This window comes from Sceloporus occidentalis, unplaced genomic scaffold, assembly GCF_023333645.1.
Source record: "Sceloporus occidentalis isolate IW3139 unplaced genomic scaffold, rSceOcc1.0.p SCAF_3, whole genome shotgun sequence".
Lineage (NCBI taxonomy): Eukaryota > Metazoa > Chordata > Lepidosauria > Squamata > Phrynosomatidae > Sceloporus > Sceloporus occidentalis.
In genome coordinates, this window is record NW_028316983.1 from 68,786,040 (window position 1) to 68,808,031 (window position 21,992).

Here is a 21,992-nt window from a genome sequence, read left to right on the forward strand (position 1 = left end):
GAAGGGAATGATCCCTTTTTTTGATAAGAGTTAAAGTATAATATTTACATTGATATGTGGATAAATCCAGTTTTTTGGGGGGTAGGGGAGTGTCAACTTTTTAACTGAAATTTCTAGATTTACACATGAGTAGATGCAGCATCTTATACACCTTCTTTTATACATAAAATAATGTCTACATGTAAAGGAATATACCTGTACTCTCAAATATTTTTCTACAGTTAGAACATTTATTTGAGACAGCAGTGACGGCACTAGGAATTTTATTAAAGTATTGTTGTATGTTTCTAATTATATACAAAACACAACCGAAAATACAATACAAACTTTAAAATATAATCACACAATTAAGAACTAGAACTAAAGGCAAATAAATAATTTCAGGTTCTTATTCTCATTGATATTAGCCTCCAAAAGCTGATGTAAAAATGGTCTAAAACACACTGCAGAAATAATCCAGTTTGAGGCCACTTTAACTGTCCTGGCTCAATGCTAGGGAATCCTGGGAATTGTAGTTTATTGTGGCACCATAGATTTCTGACAAAAAAAGACTAAATTTCTCACAAAACTACAGTTCCCAGAATTCCCTACCATTGAGCCAGGGCAGTTAAAACAGCCTCATACTGGATTATTTCTGCAGTGTGTTTTGGACCAATGTTGTCTGGCATCTGTAGCTTCCAAAAATGCTGAAAATGGCACTCATGTGTTTTTATATTTAATAGCTATTTTCCCATGCCCTGTATATTTCCTAGGCTTCTATATACATAGGAGGTGTTACAGGACATATCGACGTTGCAATGCCATCTCTACATATTTATTCCACATACACAGAGTAGCACTACTTTTTCCACTCTTTTCCATTGCTCCTGATGTCGCACTGTGTGTCTTTGTACTACCTTGTACCTTGTATCTGTACTGAAAATCCAGTAAATCTAGTCCTAGCTGTTCAACTTTCCAACTTTGCATCCCTCCACCCACCCAGCTGTGTTCATTTCCACAAAGCCATAAATATTGTTCATTCTTCCCAGGAGGCTTGTAATATCATCATTTACATCACAATCATAACCACCATCATTTTTGCTCTGGTTCTGTAACCCCATATGCAACTCAAATTATGTATTAGAATTTGGTCTGCCTTTGCTTTGTTTCATAGTTTTGAGAGATACTGGTAAGGAAACAGTTGTTTGTTTTTAAATGCATCTAAATTGGCATCTAAATCTAAATACTTCTAGTGTGACTAAACTAAGACATGTTGGCAGTCCTTAAAATTTATTTCACAGAAGGTACCATGCAAAATGTACCCAAACCATCAATTTTATGGGGTTGCAGGGACAGCTAAAATTTTCTGATTGACTTTAAATTTCCACAAAACTCTTCAGGATATCCCCTGAAGTGTAATTATAATAGTGATAAAAACCAGTTCATAAATGTGTATTCTGGAACAGCAACAGCAACAACACAACATCCCATATGTTTGCACACCCTCCATCTGTCCCAATTTGGCAGAGATGGTCCTGATTAATCCTCTATCATCCTATTTTTTCAGTGGCTTTAAAAATGTCCCACTTTCTTTTTTCTTCTTCCATCTTTTCCATTTAGCCTCTGTTTACTTCAGTTGGTACAAATTGATTTCAAAGTGAAAAGGTAGTTTGCACACACTTAACTTAGCAAAGGGGAGAGGAGAGGAAGGGACAGAATCTTGTTCTTTCCAGTAGACTGAGGAATTCTACCCCCCCCCCCCCCAATACTAGCAATATCCCTTGAGTGACCTCCTTTCTCTCTATGGTTATCCCTTTCTTGCAGGTTCCCAAGGAAATTTCTGGCAGGGAAACCTCAGACAATTTCTGGTGCTTGGGCAGGGAGGCCAAGAACAGCTGGGATGGGATAAGGACCTCTGTGAACCTCATAAATAGGACAGATATTTGTACAAGTCCATTATCCCATTTCTGATTGGTTAGAACAAAACATTCAAGGCATCACAAGTTGACTGACTGAGTTTGGAATTAAATAGCAGAGTGTGATAAGTAATGGGATGAGGAGCCCTAACTGCGGGATACTGCATGAGCAACAGGTCTGTTGTGCTTCCTGGGATGTGTCTTTTCATTGTCGTATTTGATTTCTAGTCACTTGCTGGGCTAAGTCCTTATTTACTTTGTCTGTTTGGTGGTTCTGGGTAATTAACTCACAGTCATGCATGCTGAGATGGGATTGAAGTGTTAGGGCCATCTAAAGAGTCCAGTCTTCTAAATAATTACTAGTTTCCAGCAGAGAAAGTTGCTGATGTACCTTTAGAGGACAGGATAATTAAATATGGGTACATAAGGATCTAAATACAGAACAGGAAGTCTACTTCCAGCTGTCATACTATTTCTTGCTTTGTTTTTACATTACTGTTCAGTCAATTCATAGTTGCAGTTAATACAAGGAGGGTCAGATGCAAATTGAGTCTAATATTTCACCATTCCTCTCAGGCTCAAATATCCTTTGTTGTTGTTGTTGTTGTTGTTGCTGTTGTTGTGTGCCTTCAAGTTGTTTCTGACTAAAGTGACTCTAAGGCTCTAAGAGGCAACTTTCTTCAGAGGGGTTTGCTACTGCTATCCTTGGAGGCTGAGAGAAAGCCAGAAAGCTCCCAACTTTGAAAAATGGCCACCAAAGCGCATTAAGAAGCACAAGCTGCAGCTGTGGTGTACTCACATTTGGCAGATTTGGCAACAAAAGCCATGCTATGGGACCAGGATGCAGCCTGAATTAGTGGTAAGCTGCATTATAAAAGCTGTGCGATAAGCCTCCTAGAGAAACTAGCTGAGAAATGGCATAGCCTGCCCCTTCCATAGATCACATGAGGAGCATTATTAAGGCCAAGCTTATTCCATCACCCGCCCCCACACAAACTGTCAAATAACTAGCACTCTTTGAAAATATCATTAGTTGAAAGGTTTATAATTTAATATCGATTAGTTGTTTAGTCAGGTCAACATTTTATTAAGGCCTTTTTTAAAAGCTGCCTAATAAATATTAACATTAAAACACATCAGTGTCAACTGAATTATTGCTAAGGAATTGTGTTGAGTCTATCAGATTGATATATTTGCCTTAGTTTAGATATTAAACCTGGATTTTTCTAATGTATGACATTTCCCTAATTACTTGAGAGCACTACACCATGTTATACAGTGCCAGAAGATGTTCAATTAAATTTGCTATACTTGACTATCTGCTGGGTAGGATCTACTCTCGAAGCATCCTACATTAACAAAAAGAGACAAAAACTGTTTTAAGGCTGCAATCCAATATACTTACCTTGACGTTTTAGCCCTATCAGACTCAGTAGCATTTACTGCTTCTGACTTACAAGGGGCAGAGCTATAAGCAAAGCAATTTGAGTCACATAGGCGTGTTACAGACCGCCTAAAAGCGGCGGTCTGCCGGCGCTGCTGGTTGCTCCGCGAGGGAGCTGCAGCAGCCAAACCGCGTGGCTCCTGCGCAGAGCAAAAAAGAAGCCCCAAAATGGCACTTCTTCCTGCGGCACGCTTATGACGCCACGAGGCGCCAATGGCACACTCGCAACGTCATAAGCACCACGCGACGTGCGGATGCTATGCGTCCAGAATGTAATAATGGCGGCGCCTGTGTGTATAGGGCGCCGCCATTATTACGCCCCCGTCACGTGCTAGGGGTGAGGCCGGTGTGGACGCTAGGTCCCCGGCCAACCCCTAGCATGTAATGGGGGCGCCTCAAGAGCCCGTCTGTAATGGGCCATAATTTTCATTTTTTTAAAAAAGGTACAAGTTGCCCTCCCAACCTGAAAAGGTCCTATTTAATTTTTTTATATAGCAGTGCTATCACAGCTGTCTTGTTTTGCTGCTGTTGTGTTTGAAAACGAGAAAGCAAACAAGGTCGAGGCAACAGAGCAGGAGAAAGAGAATAGGGGAGGAAGAGAAGGGGACAGATGATCATATATACTAAAGGATTTTAAATGGCTCCTTTATTAAAGGTAGCTCTCAGTTTTGAAAAAAAAAATAAAACTTAATAGAGTAATAGTGATGGACATGCATTCCTCCAGTTGTTGTCTAACTCCATCTCCTTTCAGCCCTGGCCTTTGGCCATGCTGGCGGGTGTCATGTGAGCTGGAGTCCTACAACATCCAGAGGGTTATGGGTTCTGCATCCCTGTAACAGAAGAACAGAAGAATTCCACTGCAATGATGTTGGTTGAGGAATGGGGCAGTATCCATGACACAATTATACTAGTTTGATACCACCTTTAATTGCCATTGCTTTATCTTGTGGAATTCTGGGATCTGTAGTTTGGAATCATAGAATCGTACAGGTGGAAGAGACCACAAGGGCCATCCAGTCCAACTCCCTGCCATGCAGGAAAACACAATCAAAGCACCCCTGGCAGATGGCCATCCAGACTCTGTTTAAAGACCTCCAAAGAAGGAGACTCCACCACACTCCAAGGGAGTGTATTCCACTGTCGAACAGCCCTTACTGTCAGGAAGTTCTTCCTAATGTTGAGATGGAATCTCTTTTCCTGTAGTTTGAATCCACTGCTCTGGGTCCTATCGCTTGAGCAACAGAAAACAAACTTGCTCCATCCTCAATATGACACCCCTTCAAATTACTTAAAGTACCTAAGACTTCTCTGCAAAAGTGGTCAAGTCTTTTCCCCTCAAAGTCAGCACTGGAGTGTCTGGTAGATAAATCTAACTACACTCAGGGCTGGATTAACCATTAAGCAAAATAAGCAAATGGTGCAGCTGAACCAGGTTCCACCAAAAGAAAATGCTCCCACAATAAATGAAAACACACAGACACACACACACAAATAAAAATTATTAATTTAGTAATAATAGAGGTTAATGATATACATTACTCTTGAGAATACAACAAAATTAGAATCTAGTAGCTGGTAAACTGCCACATGGTCCACTGAGGCTCATGTGAGCATGCTTGTCTTTATTTTACAGTTTATTATTGTTTGTATTTTGAATGAGAGATATATGGGGGCACCAAAATCTTTTAAGTGCTTAGTGTCTCTAAAGATATTAATTCATCTCTGACTAAACTACAAATATCAGGATTTCACAGGATGGAGCTGTGATAGCTGAAATAGTATCAAAGTGTTGTAACTGTGTGTTGTAGATGCACCCTGAGAGGAACAACAGCAGCAGCAGCCACAGCATCTTTGTATCTATGATCAGACTTGAGGATTTCACTGTTCCATAAAAGCAACTAAGGTTAGTCAAGATTAAATGTCATCTAAAAACAAATGTTAAGAAGATAAACAGAACATGTCTAGTAGATGATTAATTATATTTCTTAGCATATCCAGACACTGCCATACAAGCTCCTCATTGGTTTATTTATTGCATATTCTGACTGAAGCAGATAGGTGGATACTTAGAAATTACTTATCATAATGAAATGGAAATATTTCTCTCAGCTGTTAACTAATTCAGGTTTGGGATGCTCTTGCACACAGTCAGGCCATGCTGTGCAGTGATTTATTGTACAATCTGAGTCCAGAACATTGTGGACCTTAGTTAAAAAAACATTCTGCTCGTTGTTGTTGTTGTTGTTGTTGTTGTTATGTGCCTTCAAATTGCTATATATACCATTTTCCATGTAAATAAGCTATAGTTTTACATGTGGAAAGCTTATAGCAGTGAACAAAATTGTGGGTTCTGCCATGGACTGTCCAGCCCTACGTGAAAGCCAACATCTTCTGTTACTGCTGGAAAAAGTTACATATTTAACTACAAATCCCAGAAACCCCAGCCAGCATTCTGTCTGGGCATTGTAATCCCCCAAACGTAAAAAATATTTTATCTGTTCTACCCTTAGCTTCTGCAACCTGGTGTCTTCTAAATGTATTGGATTACGATCCCCATTGACTTCAAAGAAGTGCCTTCCATGACCATGTTGTTTCATGACCTCCCCACTTCCCACTTTCTACAGCAGTGACTCTGGACATATAGGGTGCTTCTCTGCTCTGGGCCAAAATATGCATGCTATTAAAATGCCTTTGCACATTTCAGATAAATGCATATAGATAAAACTAGGAAAGAAGAGCAGCTATTTGCTGGGATCATAGCAGAGAAGGAGGTCTTAGCAGGGTCCAGGTACATGTTTTGAGAATGGAAATAAACAGAATGGTGGTGGTGCTTTATTAGAACCTCCTGTTGAACTATAGTTGAGACAGAAGTGGATTAACTGAACACATCACACATTCCAAATACCAATAATCTCTAGCAGACTTCGAGAGTCCTGCTTCATCAGACCAACAACTTGTTTACAGTGACCAGCTAAATGCATCCAAGAAGCTGTGGGCAGCTCCCAGAGCCTAAAAAAGCCATTTTGAGGAATTACATCTCACAGAATCTCCCAAACAGTATGTTGGATGGAGAATTCTGGGAGGTATAGTCAATAAATATGATTTCCATACTCTGCACCTGTCATGAAGGCAACTGTCTTTCCCTAAAGTTTTACCTTAACATCCTGTATGCACTGTATAAGGACATTTACTCTCCGCAACTAGGAAAGGGCTTAGTACCCTCAGATTCTCTTGCCTAAAATCATAGGAATCTTTTAGGTTTCCCAGAGGTTGAGAGACTGAAAGCACATGGTTTGCATTCAGATGGAAACCCCACAAGTTCCATCCTTAGCACTTCCAGTGAAAAGAGTCAGGTGTCTAATAGTTGATGTAAAGATCTGAGACTCTGGAGAGTTGCCACCCAGTATAGGGCTGGATGGATAAATAATCTGATTTCATATAAGACAGTTTCTATGTTCCTAAACTTGCACTGGCATCAGAAAGAGAATTTGCCTAGCACAGGGAGGAAAGAGGGAGGAAAGGAAGGAAGGCTCCATCTTTATTGTCTTTTTGCCCTCTGGGCAATGGCAGTGAAATCCAGGACATTTTCTAGGTCATTTACTATGGATCTGGTCATTGTTTCAGAAATATTTGATGATCATTTTTAAAAGGTCTCCTTCAATAGCTGAAAGGGGCATGTATACAATGGTTTAATTCATACATTAAAACATTTAAAACAACAGGATCACAGTTCCTATGCTACTGGTAAGTCCACCAATATTAGATGTAAAAGAAAACAAAGTTTAAAGATATCTGTATTTAAATTCCACATGAATGACTTATTCCAGGCTTCCTAAAGAGACTGTTAGAAGGGGACTTTTTTAGGACACAAATGACTTATTTAAAAAACCACTCAGTCCTCCGCTTCCTGTTCAACTATGTTTTACATTCAGTGTTCATGGGAGGTGGTACCTGGGATCATCACCATAAGTACAGCCTCAGCAAAAAAGAAAAAGTGAAAGGGGCTGAGAAGATGTTAAATAGAGAGCGGGAGGTGATCAGATCTCTTTGAAAACCTAGCAAGGAGGAGGGAGAACAGGAGGACTGGCATAGCAGTGCATCGGCTGTGACATGAAAGAGAGAACTTGAGGAGGAGGAAAGACAAGGATTTAACCATTTTCTCCAGCATCATGAAAATAATTGTACAAATCTTGTGCTTTTTTGTGTTAATAGCCTTGAATAAGTGTGCAGTTATCACTGGGGTAAGTTTTTTTAAAAAAATCTTGCTTATCTGATTTTAACTGTTGAAGCAGTCTTGTCTGAATAATATATGTAGCATGTACTTGTAGCCCAGTTACTGTGAGGATGGACCATGAATTAGGCAAGTTATGAGACAAAAGTAAGTCAGCAGCCTGATTCTAAGACAAAGATATTGTTGGGAGAAGCCCCAAACCTGGCTAAGTCTGTCTTAGTAGCTAGAAATGTTGGAATTTATCTTTCTCATGTCAATACTTTTAACAACAGCTGGAGAACTATTTCTTTTGTCTTGTTAACTGATATAAATGCCTACAGCTGATTCATGTTTGGGCTCAGATGTTTGGGTCTACTGCAACAGTGGTGAAGTTAATGCACTGTCAGTTCAACTGTAACTAGTGGGCTGTGATTTATATTGCAATGTGTTTGTAGAATCAAGTTGCAAGAAAGTTAATCATAAGAAATAAAGGGTTGGATTTCAAAATTAAAATGGTTATCATTGCTAAGAAAGAAAGAAAGAAAGAAGAAAACACTTACTCCAATGTCTATCAGAAGGCAATTCTCCAAACACAGAATATGCATGAGAAGCAAGTCATGAAGGGAGTAAACACATGGAAGACATAGTCAGAGAGTATTCACATGTTGGAAGATATTGCCTTGTGGCCTGAGACTTCACAGCCCCACCTTGAAAGCCTTCAGAATTGGTATATTCATGAGGCTTGGTTTATTCAGAAGAGAATCATACAAGCCATTTTATTCCCTGTCACCATGTATGGATTCGAAAGCTGGATAGTTAAGAAAGCAGATAGGAAGAAAATCAATTCATTTGAGATGTGGTGCTGGAGAAGAGTGCCAAGGATTTCATGGACAGCCAAAAAGACAAACAAATGAGCCCTTGAACAGATCAAGCCTGAAATCTCCCTGGAAGCCAAGATGAGTAAACTGAGGCTGTAGTAATTTGCCCACATAATGAGAAGGCATGGCTCACTGGAAAAAAACATAATTCTAGGAAAGGTGGAGAGAAGCAGAAAGAGAGGAGGGCCACATGCTAGATGGATGGACTCTATTAAAGAGATCACGGGTATGAATGTACAGGAACTAAGCAGATCAGTGGAGGACAGGGAGTCTCAGAGATCTGTCATCCACAGGCTTGTGTTAGGTCAAGATCGAGGGTGGTTAACAACAACAACAGCAAAAATTCTCTTACTCGTGGCAAAGATTCTGTTTACTGATGGCCTCACATGAAGCTCCACCAGAGCTTTAATGCAGAAGGTGATGACTGGACAGTATGCTTGGTAACTTCCCAGCTGTTAGGCAGTCATTCTAGTTGTAGGAGGAGCAGTGTTTCCACATACTTTTGTTCTGCAAGGAAATGGCATGTTAACTCCTTGTATAAGCATCTGAATAGTACAACCACCAATATAAGCAGGGGTTACACTACAGATGTAGTTATTTGTTGTTGCTGTGCACCTTCAAGTTGTTTCCAACTCATGGCGACCCTAAGGTGAATCTCTCATGGCTTTTTCTGAGGCTGAGTGTGTGTGACTTGCCTAGGGTCACTCAGTGGGTTTCCAGAGTCGTAGTCTGTCACTCAAACCACTACACCATGCTGGCTCTCTGGATGTAGTTACAGAAGGGGAAAATGAAGAAATTACCCTAATGAGAATTCTACCCTCTTAAATGAAATTTTCCTTCAGTCTCCAAATTTCTAGCATTCCAGAGAGTGAGGCCTGTTACAGACTGCCAAAATAAAGCTGCTTCGGGTCTCTTTGGAGGTATGCTATTTAAATGATGCATGGGTCCTAAGAGTCCAGAGGTTGCGCCAAAGCCACACTCCATTCCTAAGCACTGGAGTGCAACTTTGGTGCAGCTTCCGGATTCTTAGGATGCATGCATCATTTAAATAGCATACCTCCAAAGAGGCCCGAAGCAGCTTTATTTTGGCAGTCTGTAACAGGCCTGAGATACTGAAAATGGTTCACACCTGGACTGCATATATTTGCTGTATTTGCAACCCCCTGGTAATTTTGCCTGCCCCATTTCTTTGGATGCATAACATATATTTATTAAATGCTCAACTGAAATTTTAGATTTTAACGCTAGAAATTTGGGGAACAAATCACTTACAGGGGCAGCATTCTTATGCCCTCCTCCCTGAGTTACATTGGCATAATGTTGCAAGAGGATTCTAAGTGGGTACTTCCTTGGCTCTAGGATGGCCATAAGGAAAGAACCAGTTTCTTGTATCTTCAGCAGGTATGTGAAAGAGGGTTACAGCAAGTGTGTGAGCATAGCACACTCGCACTGGTCCAGCAATCTGCCCCTGCTGAAATTCCTTCTTCCCTATAGTTGTTACTATGTACTGAAGCCCAGTCCTCTTTGTCAAATGGCTATCATAGTCTGGTGGCTAAATGAGCAAGCATGTTTATGTGCCTTTACTCCCTAGACTTAGGTGGCTGCTTGGTGTCCTCTTATTCAAAGTGAGGGAGTATCTGCAGCATTGGTGGAGAGAAAGATTTAATATAACATAAGGTGTAGATAACCACACACATTTTTTTCAATGTACACATTTTTGATGTGCCTTTGTTTTAGAACACATTTTCCCCATTGGTTAAAGCATGCTTATATGCACTTTTAAGTGCCTCCCTTTTTTCACACAATTTTTCAAATGCATGCATTTATAAAACACAGTTTGGGGGATATCTGATATGTGTGGACAAAGGAAGATGAGCAGAACAGATCTCAGTCTCACATATGAATTTCTGATTTCTGATTTCAAACAACATTTGAGTCCAGGTTTGGCTCCAACATGTGTGAACTGGATAAATTCTATCAAAGCTGAGCAGAAATAACAATTTCTCTCATATCCCCCACCCAGAGATTTCATAAAATTCAAACAATAAACAATAGAATATTCATTAGCGTACACAAAACAATAAAAACAATCTTAGAGACTAACGCAAAGAGAAACTAGGGGGACTATCTAATCAACCAAGCCCAGAAGCTACTCACTAAAGTGTAGCTTTGCATCTTCTCCAAATAAAGTAGCTAAGTAGATGAGCACCTGAACATTTAATAGTTGTGGAAAATAAGGAATATCAAGAGGTGGATTTGAATGAGAAATATTAAAGGAATAGGAGCCACCTTATTTGATGCTGATTTATTTTAAATCACATTTTACTAAAAAGTACATAAACTGCATGAATAAAAAATGTTAAGCACCTTTGGCAGAAGGAATTAAGCAAATGGTCCAAACTCATGCTAAATCAACCCAGGTTGGTAATATTCAGAAAGTTTTTGATGTTGGAGAACATTCAAATATATAATAGTCCCTCTACAGTTTGGAGATTCTAAGGGGGGAAATTATATTATATTTCACTTAAAAAATTAAGTGGGCTGGATTCTTCTTTTCTAAGAACACAACACAGTAAGGCAGTTGTTAAGCCAGAGTTAGAAAACATGTGGATCTCCATGTTGTTGGAAAATAAATAATAATTATAATTATTTTAATAAATATAAATATAATAAATGCAGTTGCCAGTTCTGACTAGAATAGACTCACTGAGTCAGTGGAAATTATGTAAATGTTGATATAGTATAGAGATATTGGTTTTGTTTTAAGGAAATACTTAACTAGCATTATCTAACTAGACTGTACTTGATTAAGTTAGGTCAATATTTCCTTTTCTATTAGTATATTACCTCACAGGTTTCACTTTGTTCCTTTGAGTATTTTGTATTGAATATAAAGCTGCTGCTTCTGATATGATCTAATTTAAATATTTTATGTAGATTAAAAACAATTGAGGAATTCAGATGAATCCAAAACCAAAATGCTACATGTAACTATTTTAACAACAATCCATTTGGTGAATCTTCCGAGTCAAACAAATAAAATGAAACAAAGATGGAATATCAAATTTTGGATTCACATAACTAGGTACATATATCTTCTTTCTTGATGGATTATACTTCCTGTTCCCAAAATAGCTCTGATGGCTTCAGCATAGTAAGTCATGAATAGGCTTAGCAGAATTTGATTTTTATTTGTTTAGCATTTCCTTGAATAAGACTGATGCTTATTTTCTCCATCTTTACTTAATTTAAATTATTTGAATTTTAACAGATGCAGGAAATTGCATTATTATGTATTTGTCCTGACTGTTATCTATTGAAATTGTCACAGCTGTGATGCATAAGTGAGTCAGACAATTTTTGAATGAAGTTGGCAGTGGATATTTTTAAAAGATCACTCTTCTCTAGTGCTATAACCAAACTCCACTGTGAATGGGTGGGGGGAGTCTTTAGACATTTATAGTTAGAAATGCCCTTATGCCATCTCATTCAATGTGCTGCTCTAAGGCAAGAACCATTATATCCACTCCCCGCTTTACAGTGTCACCAGTTGACTACATTATCATGTTCCACAAGAAAAGAATAGTAGTGACCAGGTTGATTTGCATCAGAGGTGACTCTGGAGCAAAGAATAAGGTTTAATAAGATAATAAAACTTAAATTTAAACAATGGAGACTAGTGCTTTAAAACATAACCTTGGAACCTGTTTCAATACCAAGGATGGCCCTTAGAGTATGTGCAATACCAAGCATACCAGCTTCCTTTCCTTTGCATAGTCATAAACAACTCTACTAAGTAAAGATGTAAATCTTGGTATTCTTTGTTCTTGTATGATAGGAGGAACAGTGCCCATAGTTTTCTCTCTACTGAAGGAAAAAATGAAAATTACTGCACAGTTCTCAAGAGGCATTCACACATTCTGAAGTCTCCTAGGGAATTATGCTGCTTAGAAATATGCATTATTTTTTGCTGCACACACACAAAATGTTTGGCTCAGAAAATGTGTTTTCTGAGAAGAAAACAGTGTTTCCTGCACAAAATACACTGTGCCTGCCATCCTGCTGGTTAGTCCAACTATAGAAGGCCCATTTAATCAATTGTTGAATCAGTATGTGTTGTGAGTCAACACACAGGTAAATCTGACTGAGGGGCTAAACAGGCCACACCTAGGCGCCAGATTGGGGCCGCAGCAATTAAATGCAATTAAAAAGCTCCTTTTTGTGCCACAGAAAGGGCGCCATAGCTGCAAGTGCCATGGCTTTTCATTGCTCCTTTGCTGCTGCATCATCTGGACACAGCGCCAGAGGAGCACCGTGATGCCGCCCGCTGCGTGGTGGGGCACACGGCATCATGGCAGCATAGGGAGTGTGCATACCATGCCCCCATTACTCCCCATTGCGGGTCTGTCGAGACTGATAGTCAGTAGATCTATTCTACTCTAGATAGGAATAACAACAGGATTTAAGCCTGTGTATTTCTGTGCAGAATCATTCCCCAAGAGACTTCACAAAATGTGAAGAATCTTGCTACTGCACTATTCTTCATGGAGGTTTTTTTCCCCAAGTGTTAGGAAATTCATTCTTCTGTTTGGAATGATTTCTGGAGACTATTTTTTCTATCCCTAGACCAAGCGTGGTGTAGTGGTTTGAGTGCTAATGTCAGGAGACCAAGTTTCAAATCTCTGCTTGGTCATGGAAATCCACTGGGTGACACTAGGCAAGCTATGCTCTCTCAGACTCAGAAAGCAATGGGAAACCCCCTTTGGACAAATCTTGCCAAGAAAACCCAATGATATGGTCATTTTAGGGTTGCCATAAATCAGAGATGACATGAAGGCACACAACAATAACAACAACCTTAGGACAGGCAGTAGGACAGGATGATAAAGTATAAGCTATTATCAGTAGCCCTATTATACTGTACACAAGGGCAGTGGCATCCCTAGGGTTGGTGTTACTCAGTGCGGTAACTCATGGTGTCACCACCGCCATTGACCTCTTCCCATTTCACACCATACAGAATCTTTAGAAATGATTTTTTGCACTAATGTTACTGATAATTCCCATATACCACTGAGTATAATGCTAATAGTTGTGACATAAACAACTAGCAAAATTAAAAGCAACTGAGAAAGTGGGATGGCAGAGAATTACCTGGGGCTGTTCAAATTACAATTTCATATGCACAACCTATTTACATATGTATTTATATATGCATAGTGAAGACTGGGTTAAAATGTGATGTTTTTAAAGAAAAATTTAAAAATAAAAGATTTTTTATTTTTTTAAAAAAATTAAAATTTAAAAATTTGAAATTTGTATTTTAAAAAATCCTGGGGCTTTTCCTTTTGCCTCCCATGCTGAAAGCTGTGTGACGGGAGAATAATGGAGCATGCACCATGCGCGAGCCCCATTATTTTCAATGGGGCTCAAGCATACGCACAATTTGCCTTACGCAGAAGGGTCTGAAACTGATCCCAGTATAAGGCAAAGGCTCACAGCCTCAGCTTTCCTAATGACAGAGAGAAGTGCTACTTTGTCTGCTTTTCTTTTATTTCTCCTTGAAAAATAATACACTGTTTCAAAATGCGGTGTTTGGTCTTCCAGCATATTTTAAAAACAGTCCCATAAAAATTTCATTTCATTTTGCCATGACATCAAGGCCTTCTTTTTCCTTTCTGTAACAAATAGTAATAAAGTCATGGTTTATTTGGCTTGCCTTCACTTCATCTTACCGCAGTCTGGTCATACACATCTCTTCTTTGATGGATGTCCTCTACCGTGTAAGCAATTTTGCCCGCTTGCTGGGTTGATCAAATCTTCAGCAGATAATTCTGGACAAATACGTCAATAGGGTGCAGAGACGTGGAGCCAGCATGTCCTGGACTTTCAAGAAATTTTGCAGGAGTTCCTTACATCCTATGGCTCTCTCAACAAGCCCTCTGTTAGATGTGTGGCTTCTGTGACCTCAATAGAACTTCATAGTTATCACAGACAGCCTGAGTTTAATGTATTTTTAGTTTTTGAAAGTGCTTTGCTTTGCTCCCCCCCCTCCCCCCCCCGGTTCTCATGACTTCATTAGGTGAAAGTTTAGTTTCAACAATCAACAAGAGGGTGTTCATTTTATCCGAGCTAGTCAGTCCAGGTTGTATAAATATAACATTTCATAATCATAATGGGAACAGCAGTTCCTAGCAGTATCATAGCTGCAACAGTATCTCTGATATATACTGAACTATCCAAGATTATTTCTGACCTCTAATAGTTCTTGCCTCTGCTGACAATATGGTTGCACTTTGGTTTACTATTGATTAAAGGCTAAGGGCCTTTTAAAAAGAAAATCTCAAGCAGCTGTAGTGTAACATCTTTTAGATTATGGTAGGGTTTTAGGATTCTGCTTTCAGTCTCCCCCAGTTGAAACTCATACACTTTACCAAGGATGTTCTCATTCCTCCAACTGGCCCAGTTGTGCAGGGACAGCCCCAGGTAATTCTCTGCCATCCCACTTTCTCAGTTGCTTTTAAAATACTTTCACCTCCTCCCATTTCTCCCCTTTGTCCCAGCTTTCTTCAGTTGCTGCAGCCTGAGTGCAAAGTAAAAAGGTGGCTTGCACTCAACTCAGGAGGTGGAAGGAGAGAGGAGGGAGCAAAATTTTGTCCTTCCAAATAAGTTTATCCTCCCCCTGGACATTTCTTAAATTCCAGGGATTTTCAGCTTTTTGTGTGTGTGTTTCCTCATTAATAACTTGCTCTCTTGTTGCCTAGCCACAATTTTTTAACCACACTCTGATGTTGCATGGACACATGTGTCCCAGTTTTCATCTCTGAACTATTGGAGGGTGCCATCCTTGTTATTATGTTGAAGCCACTGTGATTTTAAATCCACCTCTAGCATGCTTATTTCTCCTTCAGCCATATCCAAAGATGTATTTCACCAGAGATGTACAGCTTTACATTTCCCTTATATACTTATACATCCAGCTAATGCTAATACTTGGGAAAAAGCTCCCTATGTCTACTAATTCAGACTGTTGTGGTGCTTCTTTCTAGGCTTGTGAAAGGGACCTCCAGTGTGGAGGTGGGACATGCTGCGCCATCAGCTTGTGGCTCCGTGGACTCCGGATGTGTACTCCGTTAGGGCAAGAAGGTGATGAATGTCACCCCATCAGTCATAAGGTATTTGAAAGTGACCTCAGCTCTGTCATTCCCTGTTAATTAATACCATCTATCTTTTATGACTGCTGTTAGACATTTTCTTTACATAAGCTGTACCTATTTGCTTTAAAAGCTAGGTGCTTTCACAACACAAATGTGATATCACATAATTTGTGGATAATAAAACACATAGCTTCTGTTTTTAAAAAAGACAGTAAAGCAAAAACATGCTATAACAGAGAGAAGGACAGGAATGTTGTTTAGGTCACAGAGTTAGCAAAGAGGATGTCAAACTCACATCAGTTAACAGTACAATTGACTGGGTGTACTTGTTTCAGATTTTTTTTTCCAGCTGCTGTGGTGACTAAACACTGTTCCAGGTTACATGTTTGTCTTGCTCTCATTACAAATTGAAAATATTATGTAAGTGTTCCTCCAGACTGGACAAAAGCATTAGAGTTTAGTGAGAATTGTAGTAATACTTCTCAGGTTTTTATTTCTATTATTTATTTTTTAATTAAAAAGTATCAGCAGGGTGTGGGTTTTTATTGTCCTGGGAGTTTCCAACACAGTCTTTGGCATCTACAGTCTTTGTCCCCCTTGCTGTGTTTTTGGGCCATCCCACTGATGACAAATTCAGTGGGCTTTGGTGATCTACTTTTACCCTGACATTTTCCACTCACCTTTGTTCCTTCACTACATTTCCAGTTACCATACTGACCGTTTTGGTTTGTTTCTTTTCCTTCTTTTTGCAGCTGTAGTGCTAAAGTGGTACAAGATTTTATCACTTTAGCACTATTATGATAACATTTTTTTAAAAAAATTGTGAGACAGTGAATGTGAATGGGGGGGGGGGGGAACATGGGGGAAGTGTTGAGTTCATAGATGGGATGATGGGGATGGAGAGAAACCACATGCACACTTCTTAACCATGCCTCAAATAGGAGAAAACTACAGTTGAAAAGAAACATGCAGGTTGAGAGTTATTATTGCTCTATTATGCAAGTTAGGGCCTAAAAAGGAGTCCTAGACAAATAGTTCACTTGTTCAACAACAGTATGACTGTCATTTTCACCTTTGGAGGAATATTACTACACTGCTTGGAATATTATTACTTCCACTATAATTAAGTTAACAGGGGATAGTTTTGGTTTTGGAGGAGCATAAACAGTCTTATTCCTTGCTAAAGAATAACAATATTTGCTAAAAATATTTTCTTCACCTATATTTCAGGTTCCTCTAAATTTTAAACATCAACATAGCTGCACTAAATGCTCAAGCATTATCACACAATCACAGTTTAGCTGGACTGGACCATAAATGTTAAGATTTGGGCTTTATTAACCCTGGTGCCTTTTCTCCATGCTTGTTTTTTCACCTCTCTGTTTACTTGAGTTGAACTGATAGCACTTAATTAATGTTCTGTATTTTTGTTTTGTTTTCTGAAAGGTTCCTTTCTTTGGGAAACGACAACATCACACCTGTCCATGTTTGCCAAACTACATATGTTCCAAATTCATTGATGGACGATACCGATGTTCAGTAGACTTCAAAAACGTGGATTTAATGAAATGAAAGTGAAATTTAATGAAAGAAAAGAGTTTTATGATTGTTCCTGCTCACTGCAATACACATTAAATAGTTATCTTCAACATCCTGTGAGGACAATTAGGCATCCATCTACACAAGCTTTGTCCATTCACTTAAATGGGGTTTGGCAGCACCAGTCAGTGATTTATCAACACACAGCAACTGTGATTCAAGCAAACCAGAAGGGAAGTCAGAACTGTAAATAAGAAGTGATGAGCTCTCGGTGTGAGCTGGGTATGTTTTTATGTTTTGGGAACAAGTAGCTGTCACCAGTATTTCTGATCAAACATATTAAAACATAATAGATTTCAACTTGACCTCTTAAGGACATCATACATTCCTGTCTGGTGGATGTGCCAAATAATTTATCCATATATACTGTAATGTATGAAGTGTACTTTGCTGCCCCCATACCTACACAGCTCATGTTGTCTAGCACCGACTTCCCAATAGGAGGGAGGTGTGATACCTGTATCCCTAATCCATGAAGTTGCCCCGTGAGATGCATTTCTTATCGCTGCAAGAGCAGTTATGTTGTGACATTTTATCTGTTGCATTTTGACCAATGAAACACATGATACCATAACATCTGGATGTCAAGAGACAGAGGAAAGAGTTTTCCCTAGCTGTGAGTGTACTGGGGCACAATACTAGCATCCACCACAACATAGCTGCATACAGGGGATGCAATGTACAATGCTATTATGGGATATTGCCACAAGATGGCAGTGGAAAAACAAGAGCAGCCACTTCAGCATAGGGATGGAAACAATATTCAAAAATACTTTTTAGATGGTAGAAAAATATATTTGCTGAGTTTTAAGAACCTTGATGAGGACAATTCTGCACTGATGAGAATTTTTACAGTTTTGGACTTATTCTGTGCAAAATTCAAACATGGTATTTTTGTGCATAAAACAGAATATATACACTGCACAGAAAATGCTGCTTTTCCAAGAAAAAAAATCATGTGTTAATTTTGTACAGAATAAGATTTCAAATACAATATTTTTTGTACAGAAAAGAGCATTTTTGACACATAAAATCATGTTTTGATGCATAAATTCTCCTTTCCGTGTAGAAAAAGCTGTTTCTCCACAGAAAATGCTATCTTCTGCACAAAAACACCACAAGCACATTTTGTGGAGAAGAAGTCCCGAACTGTGTCTTTGAAAAGGGCACTGTTTTTGAAGATTTTCATGCAGCAGGAGAATTACTTGTTGCTTCCCTCAAAAATGAAATGAACAAAGAATCACACCCTTGCTTCAGCAGTATGTAAGTGGATGGCTTCTGAGCAGGTAGCTGTTTGTGCATGAGCACAATAACACCAGTGTCTGTGCTAGGGACTGCTGCCCATTTAGCAGCCAAGTGGCACCAGTATGGCACTGAAGAAGAATCCCCTGTAGCTCTGCTCTGCTCCCACTTTGTGATGGCCTTTGGTAAAGGTGTTGTTTCCCCCTTTCCTTGGAAGGAGTAAGGGTCAAAATATAAAGATATCTTCCTTCATCATTGTGCTCTTGAAAAATATATACCCTTTTCCTCCCCGGCTGCTATTAAACTTTAAAAATCATTTCTAATTTGGTCCTGACTTTTAGAATCTCAATAACCATTAACCTCCCCTCTTTGCTCTTCTGACACAGGTATAGTGCCTCCCCCATTCATTCCCCAAGCTATGGGCTGTTTTTACAAGAAATGTATATTTCAGGAGCTCTTATCTAGTTAAATATTTATTTGGAGTCTTAAAACAAAAAGACGATCCTTTTAAAAATGAAACATGAAACATTTTGTTCAGTGGAGGAAGGGGGAAAAGGAGAAATAGTTTTCTAACTACATTTTAACTTACTGCCACAAGGGCCAGATAATCACCAGTCTATGCAGCCAGTTCTGATGGGACAAAGAAGCTCCATCTGTTCTTGTTCTTGATCCAGTTTGAAAGTCTCTCTGTGTGTCCAAAACAGGCTGATTGTGGATCCATAGCAGGCTCGTTACTCAAGACATGTATGCAATACAAGAACATTGCTTTCAATGTGGACAAAAGCCCAGAATAACTGGGCCCGAATATGTATTGTATCATAGTATGGAATGTTTCTCTGTAATGTGCAGATATGTTTCCTTTACTGTCATATGTGTGCTATATTGTAATAAGAATTATTTTATTGACATTAACCATAAAATTAATATCTGTGTACTGAACTTCTGTCTTATCATGTCATCATTCTTGATGAACTTTTGGCTGGAGGTAGAAGATAAGGAAAGACAGAAAATGAGTCATGATGTGTACACTCATCCTGTTTTCTCTGCATATATATAATGCTGTTTTTATATACAGTATTTTCAAAAACACTTTGACAGAGTTGATGCTGGCTCCAAAAATAGTGAGCATATGCACACACATGTGCATTTCCTGTTGATGTATGTTGATGTATGCCTGTTGTTAAAGATGTTCCTGACTTGTGGTGACCTTAAGGTGACCCTATCATGGGTTTTCTTGGCAAGATTTGTTCAGAGGAATTTTGCCATTGCCTTCCTCTGAGGCCGAGAGCATGTGACTTTTTGGGTTTTGTGGTCAAAGCTGAGAATTGAACCCTGGACTCCAGGGTCATTATCAGATGGAAAAATCAGGAAAAATGCATACGCCTCACAAATGATCATGCTGAATATTTTCAGATAATGTCACGCTTATCCAGGACTTAACCCATGAAGATCCAGGAATATTCCAGCAACAAACCACTCCCAGGACTTTCCCATGTCTGAAAACCTTCAGCACAGTTGAGTGACTTTGCCAGAGTATGCATTTTACTCCTGGCTTTCCCTCCCCCCATCTCATAATCTTCCTGAGCTAACACTCAAACCACAATGCCACACACATACATTATGGGATGTAATTTTTCTCCTAAAATATTTAAAACTCTTTAAATATCATTACTTACACTAGCCTGCTATGCATATTGGTAGTCTTGTAAATCAACTCATCACAAGTATGCAGTTGATTCTCTTTTTGAACCAGAACACAGGTTAGTTGCACTTTGGACTAAGTACTACTGAATGCTTTGTTTTGTTTTAATCTTGCCTTTTCCACAGAACTGGGACTCCACTGTGTTGTTAATTGCTGTCAAACTGGCTTCCATTTATGATGTCCCTACAAATGAGAGACCTCCAAGATCTCCTGTTTTGAATACCTGTGCTCAAGTCTTGCAAACATGGGGCCGTGAGCTTCCGTTATTGAATCGATCTGCCAGTATTACCTCTTTTCCTGCTGCCTTCAGCAACATTATTGTCTTCTCTCATGCTATGTTCAAAGTGTGAGAACCTCAGTTTAGTCATTTTGGCTTCTAGTGAGGGGACTCAACTCTAGGGTCCAGATACCCGCTAAGGACAAAGATTGGTACATACATACATATTGTTTATTGATTAGCCCTTAGGCCATATCAAAATAACACAAAGCAGATAAAACACACTATAAAATTCTATAGAAGGTCTATAGAAATTTAAAAAAGCTAAATATAATAAATCTAAAGTATGAATAAAATACCATACAGATACCATCTGAATGCCATACAATTTAAGTACAAAACCCATAAATGAAACAAAATTATAAAACTTCATTATAAAAATCTATATAAAGGATTCATAGTACGAAAATGGGTAAAATGGGGGGGGGGGGATACAGCTTTAAAATGATGGTACATAAAACAAAAAGATTGAACATCAGTTACACATCAAAATTCCTCATCACTTCTACAGTTTAACCCAATTGTCCCCATGTATCTAGCTCTCAGCTGTATTAATTTACATTGAAACCCAGCTGTGATAATAGATATTTTTGAATCTTGACCACTCATGAAATATGAAGTTCTAACATGGGTATCTCAGAACATTGATCATTTGATATAGGGACCAAGATACTGGTCTCTTTCCTGTTGGTACAAATCACACTTGAATAGAATATGGGCTAAATCTTCAATCTCTCGGTCTCCACAAATACAAGTTCGCTCATCGTAAGGAATACCATAAAATCTACCATATCTTACCATTGTGTCAAGCTGCTCAAATGTAGCTTGAGTAAATGCCTCCCTCAGGTATTTTGGCATTTGTATTTTTAGATAGTTCAGTCTTTGAAAAGTGTGTTTAAATTGGCTCAGCCATTTTAAATTGCCTACCTTACTAAGGGTGGCTATATCTTTTTGGGCCTCAATATCCTGGATTCTCTGTCTCGCACCCTTTTTTGTTTGATCATTGACTGTGCAGGTTACAGGGAGACCACAGCTCACAATAAAGTTTGTTATTTGCATAAACCAAGAGGACTCAAAATGGGATTGAGACTGTTCTGAGAGACATAATTTTGGTAGTCTATCTGGCCCCATTTCATTGATTTTACACCAATAATTAAACACTGATTTTGGCTTGCGAATAAACTGAATATATTTCTAGTTCCGCTCTAACAGCAGACGCGGATGTCCTCTTGTCTACACCCAATATACATCTCAGATGTTGAGACTGAGCTAGTTCAACTACTGAAGTGGGATTTAGACCCCAAACTTCTGCTGCGTATAAAAGCATAGGTGTAACCTTAGCTTTATAAACATTAATTATTGGTGTTAGAGAGCCAGGGTATTTGTGAGCTTTTAGATTGGTGTAATCATTACCTTGGGTTATCTTCTGCATGTTAGCAAATATGGAAGCTGGCATTTGGAATCATTATTAAAGACTGTCTCCATGAAAAGAAGGTTTATTGAAGTGAAGTATGCATTTGATAATAAGGATAAGGTCTGGTGCCTTTAGCTATATGACTAAGAAAGATAGGAGGAGGAGACAGGAGAG

General features: G+C 38.9%; 1 protein-coding gene across 1 annotated transcript; it reads left to right on the forward strand.

The window, feature by feature from the left end:
• The first annotated feature begins 7,418 nt into the window (after positions 1-7,418).
• LOC149316148 (prokineticin-1-like) lies at positions 7,419-18,022 on the forward strand. Its single transcript, XM_089518625.1, has 3 exons — positions 7,419-7,580; positions 15,477-15,602; positions 17,031-18,022. The coding sequence occupies exons 1-3, from the start codon at positions 7,509-7,511 to the stop codon at positions 17,154-17,156; spliced, it is 324 nt and encodes a 107-aa protein (XP_089374751.1). The 5' UTR covers positions 7,419-7,508; the 3' UTR covers positions 17,157-18,022.
• Positions 18,023-21,992: the final 3,970 nt, after the last annotated feature.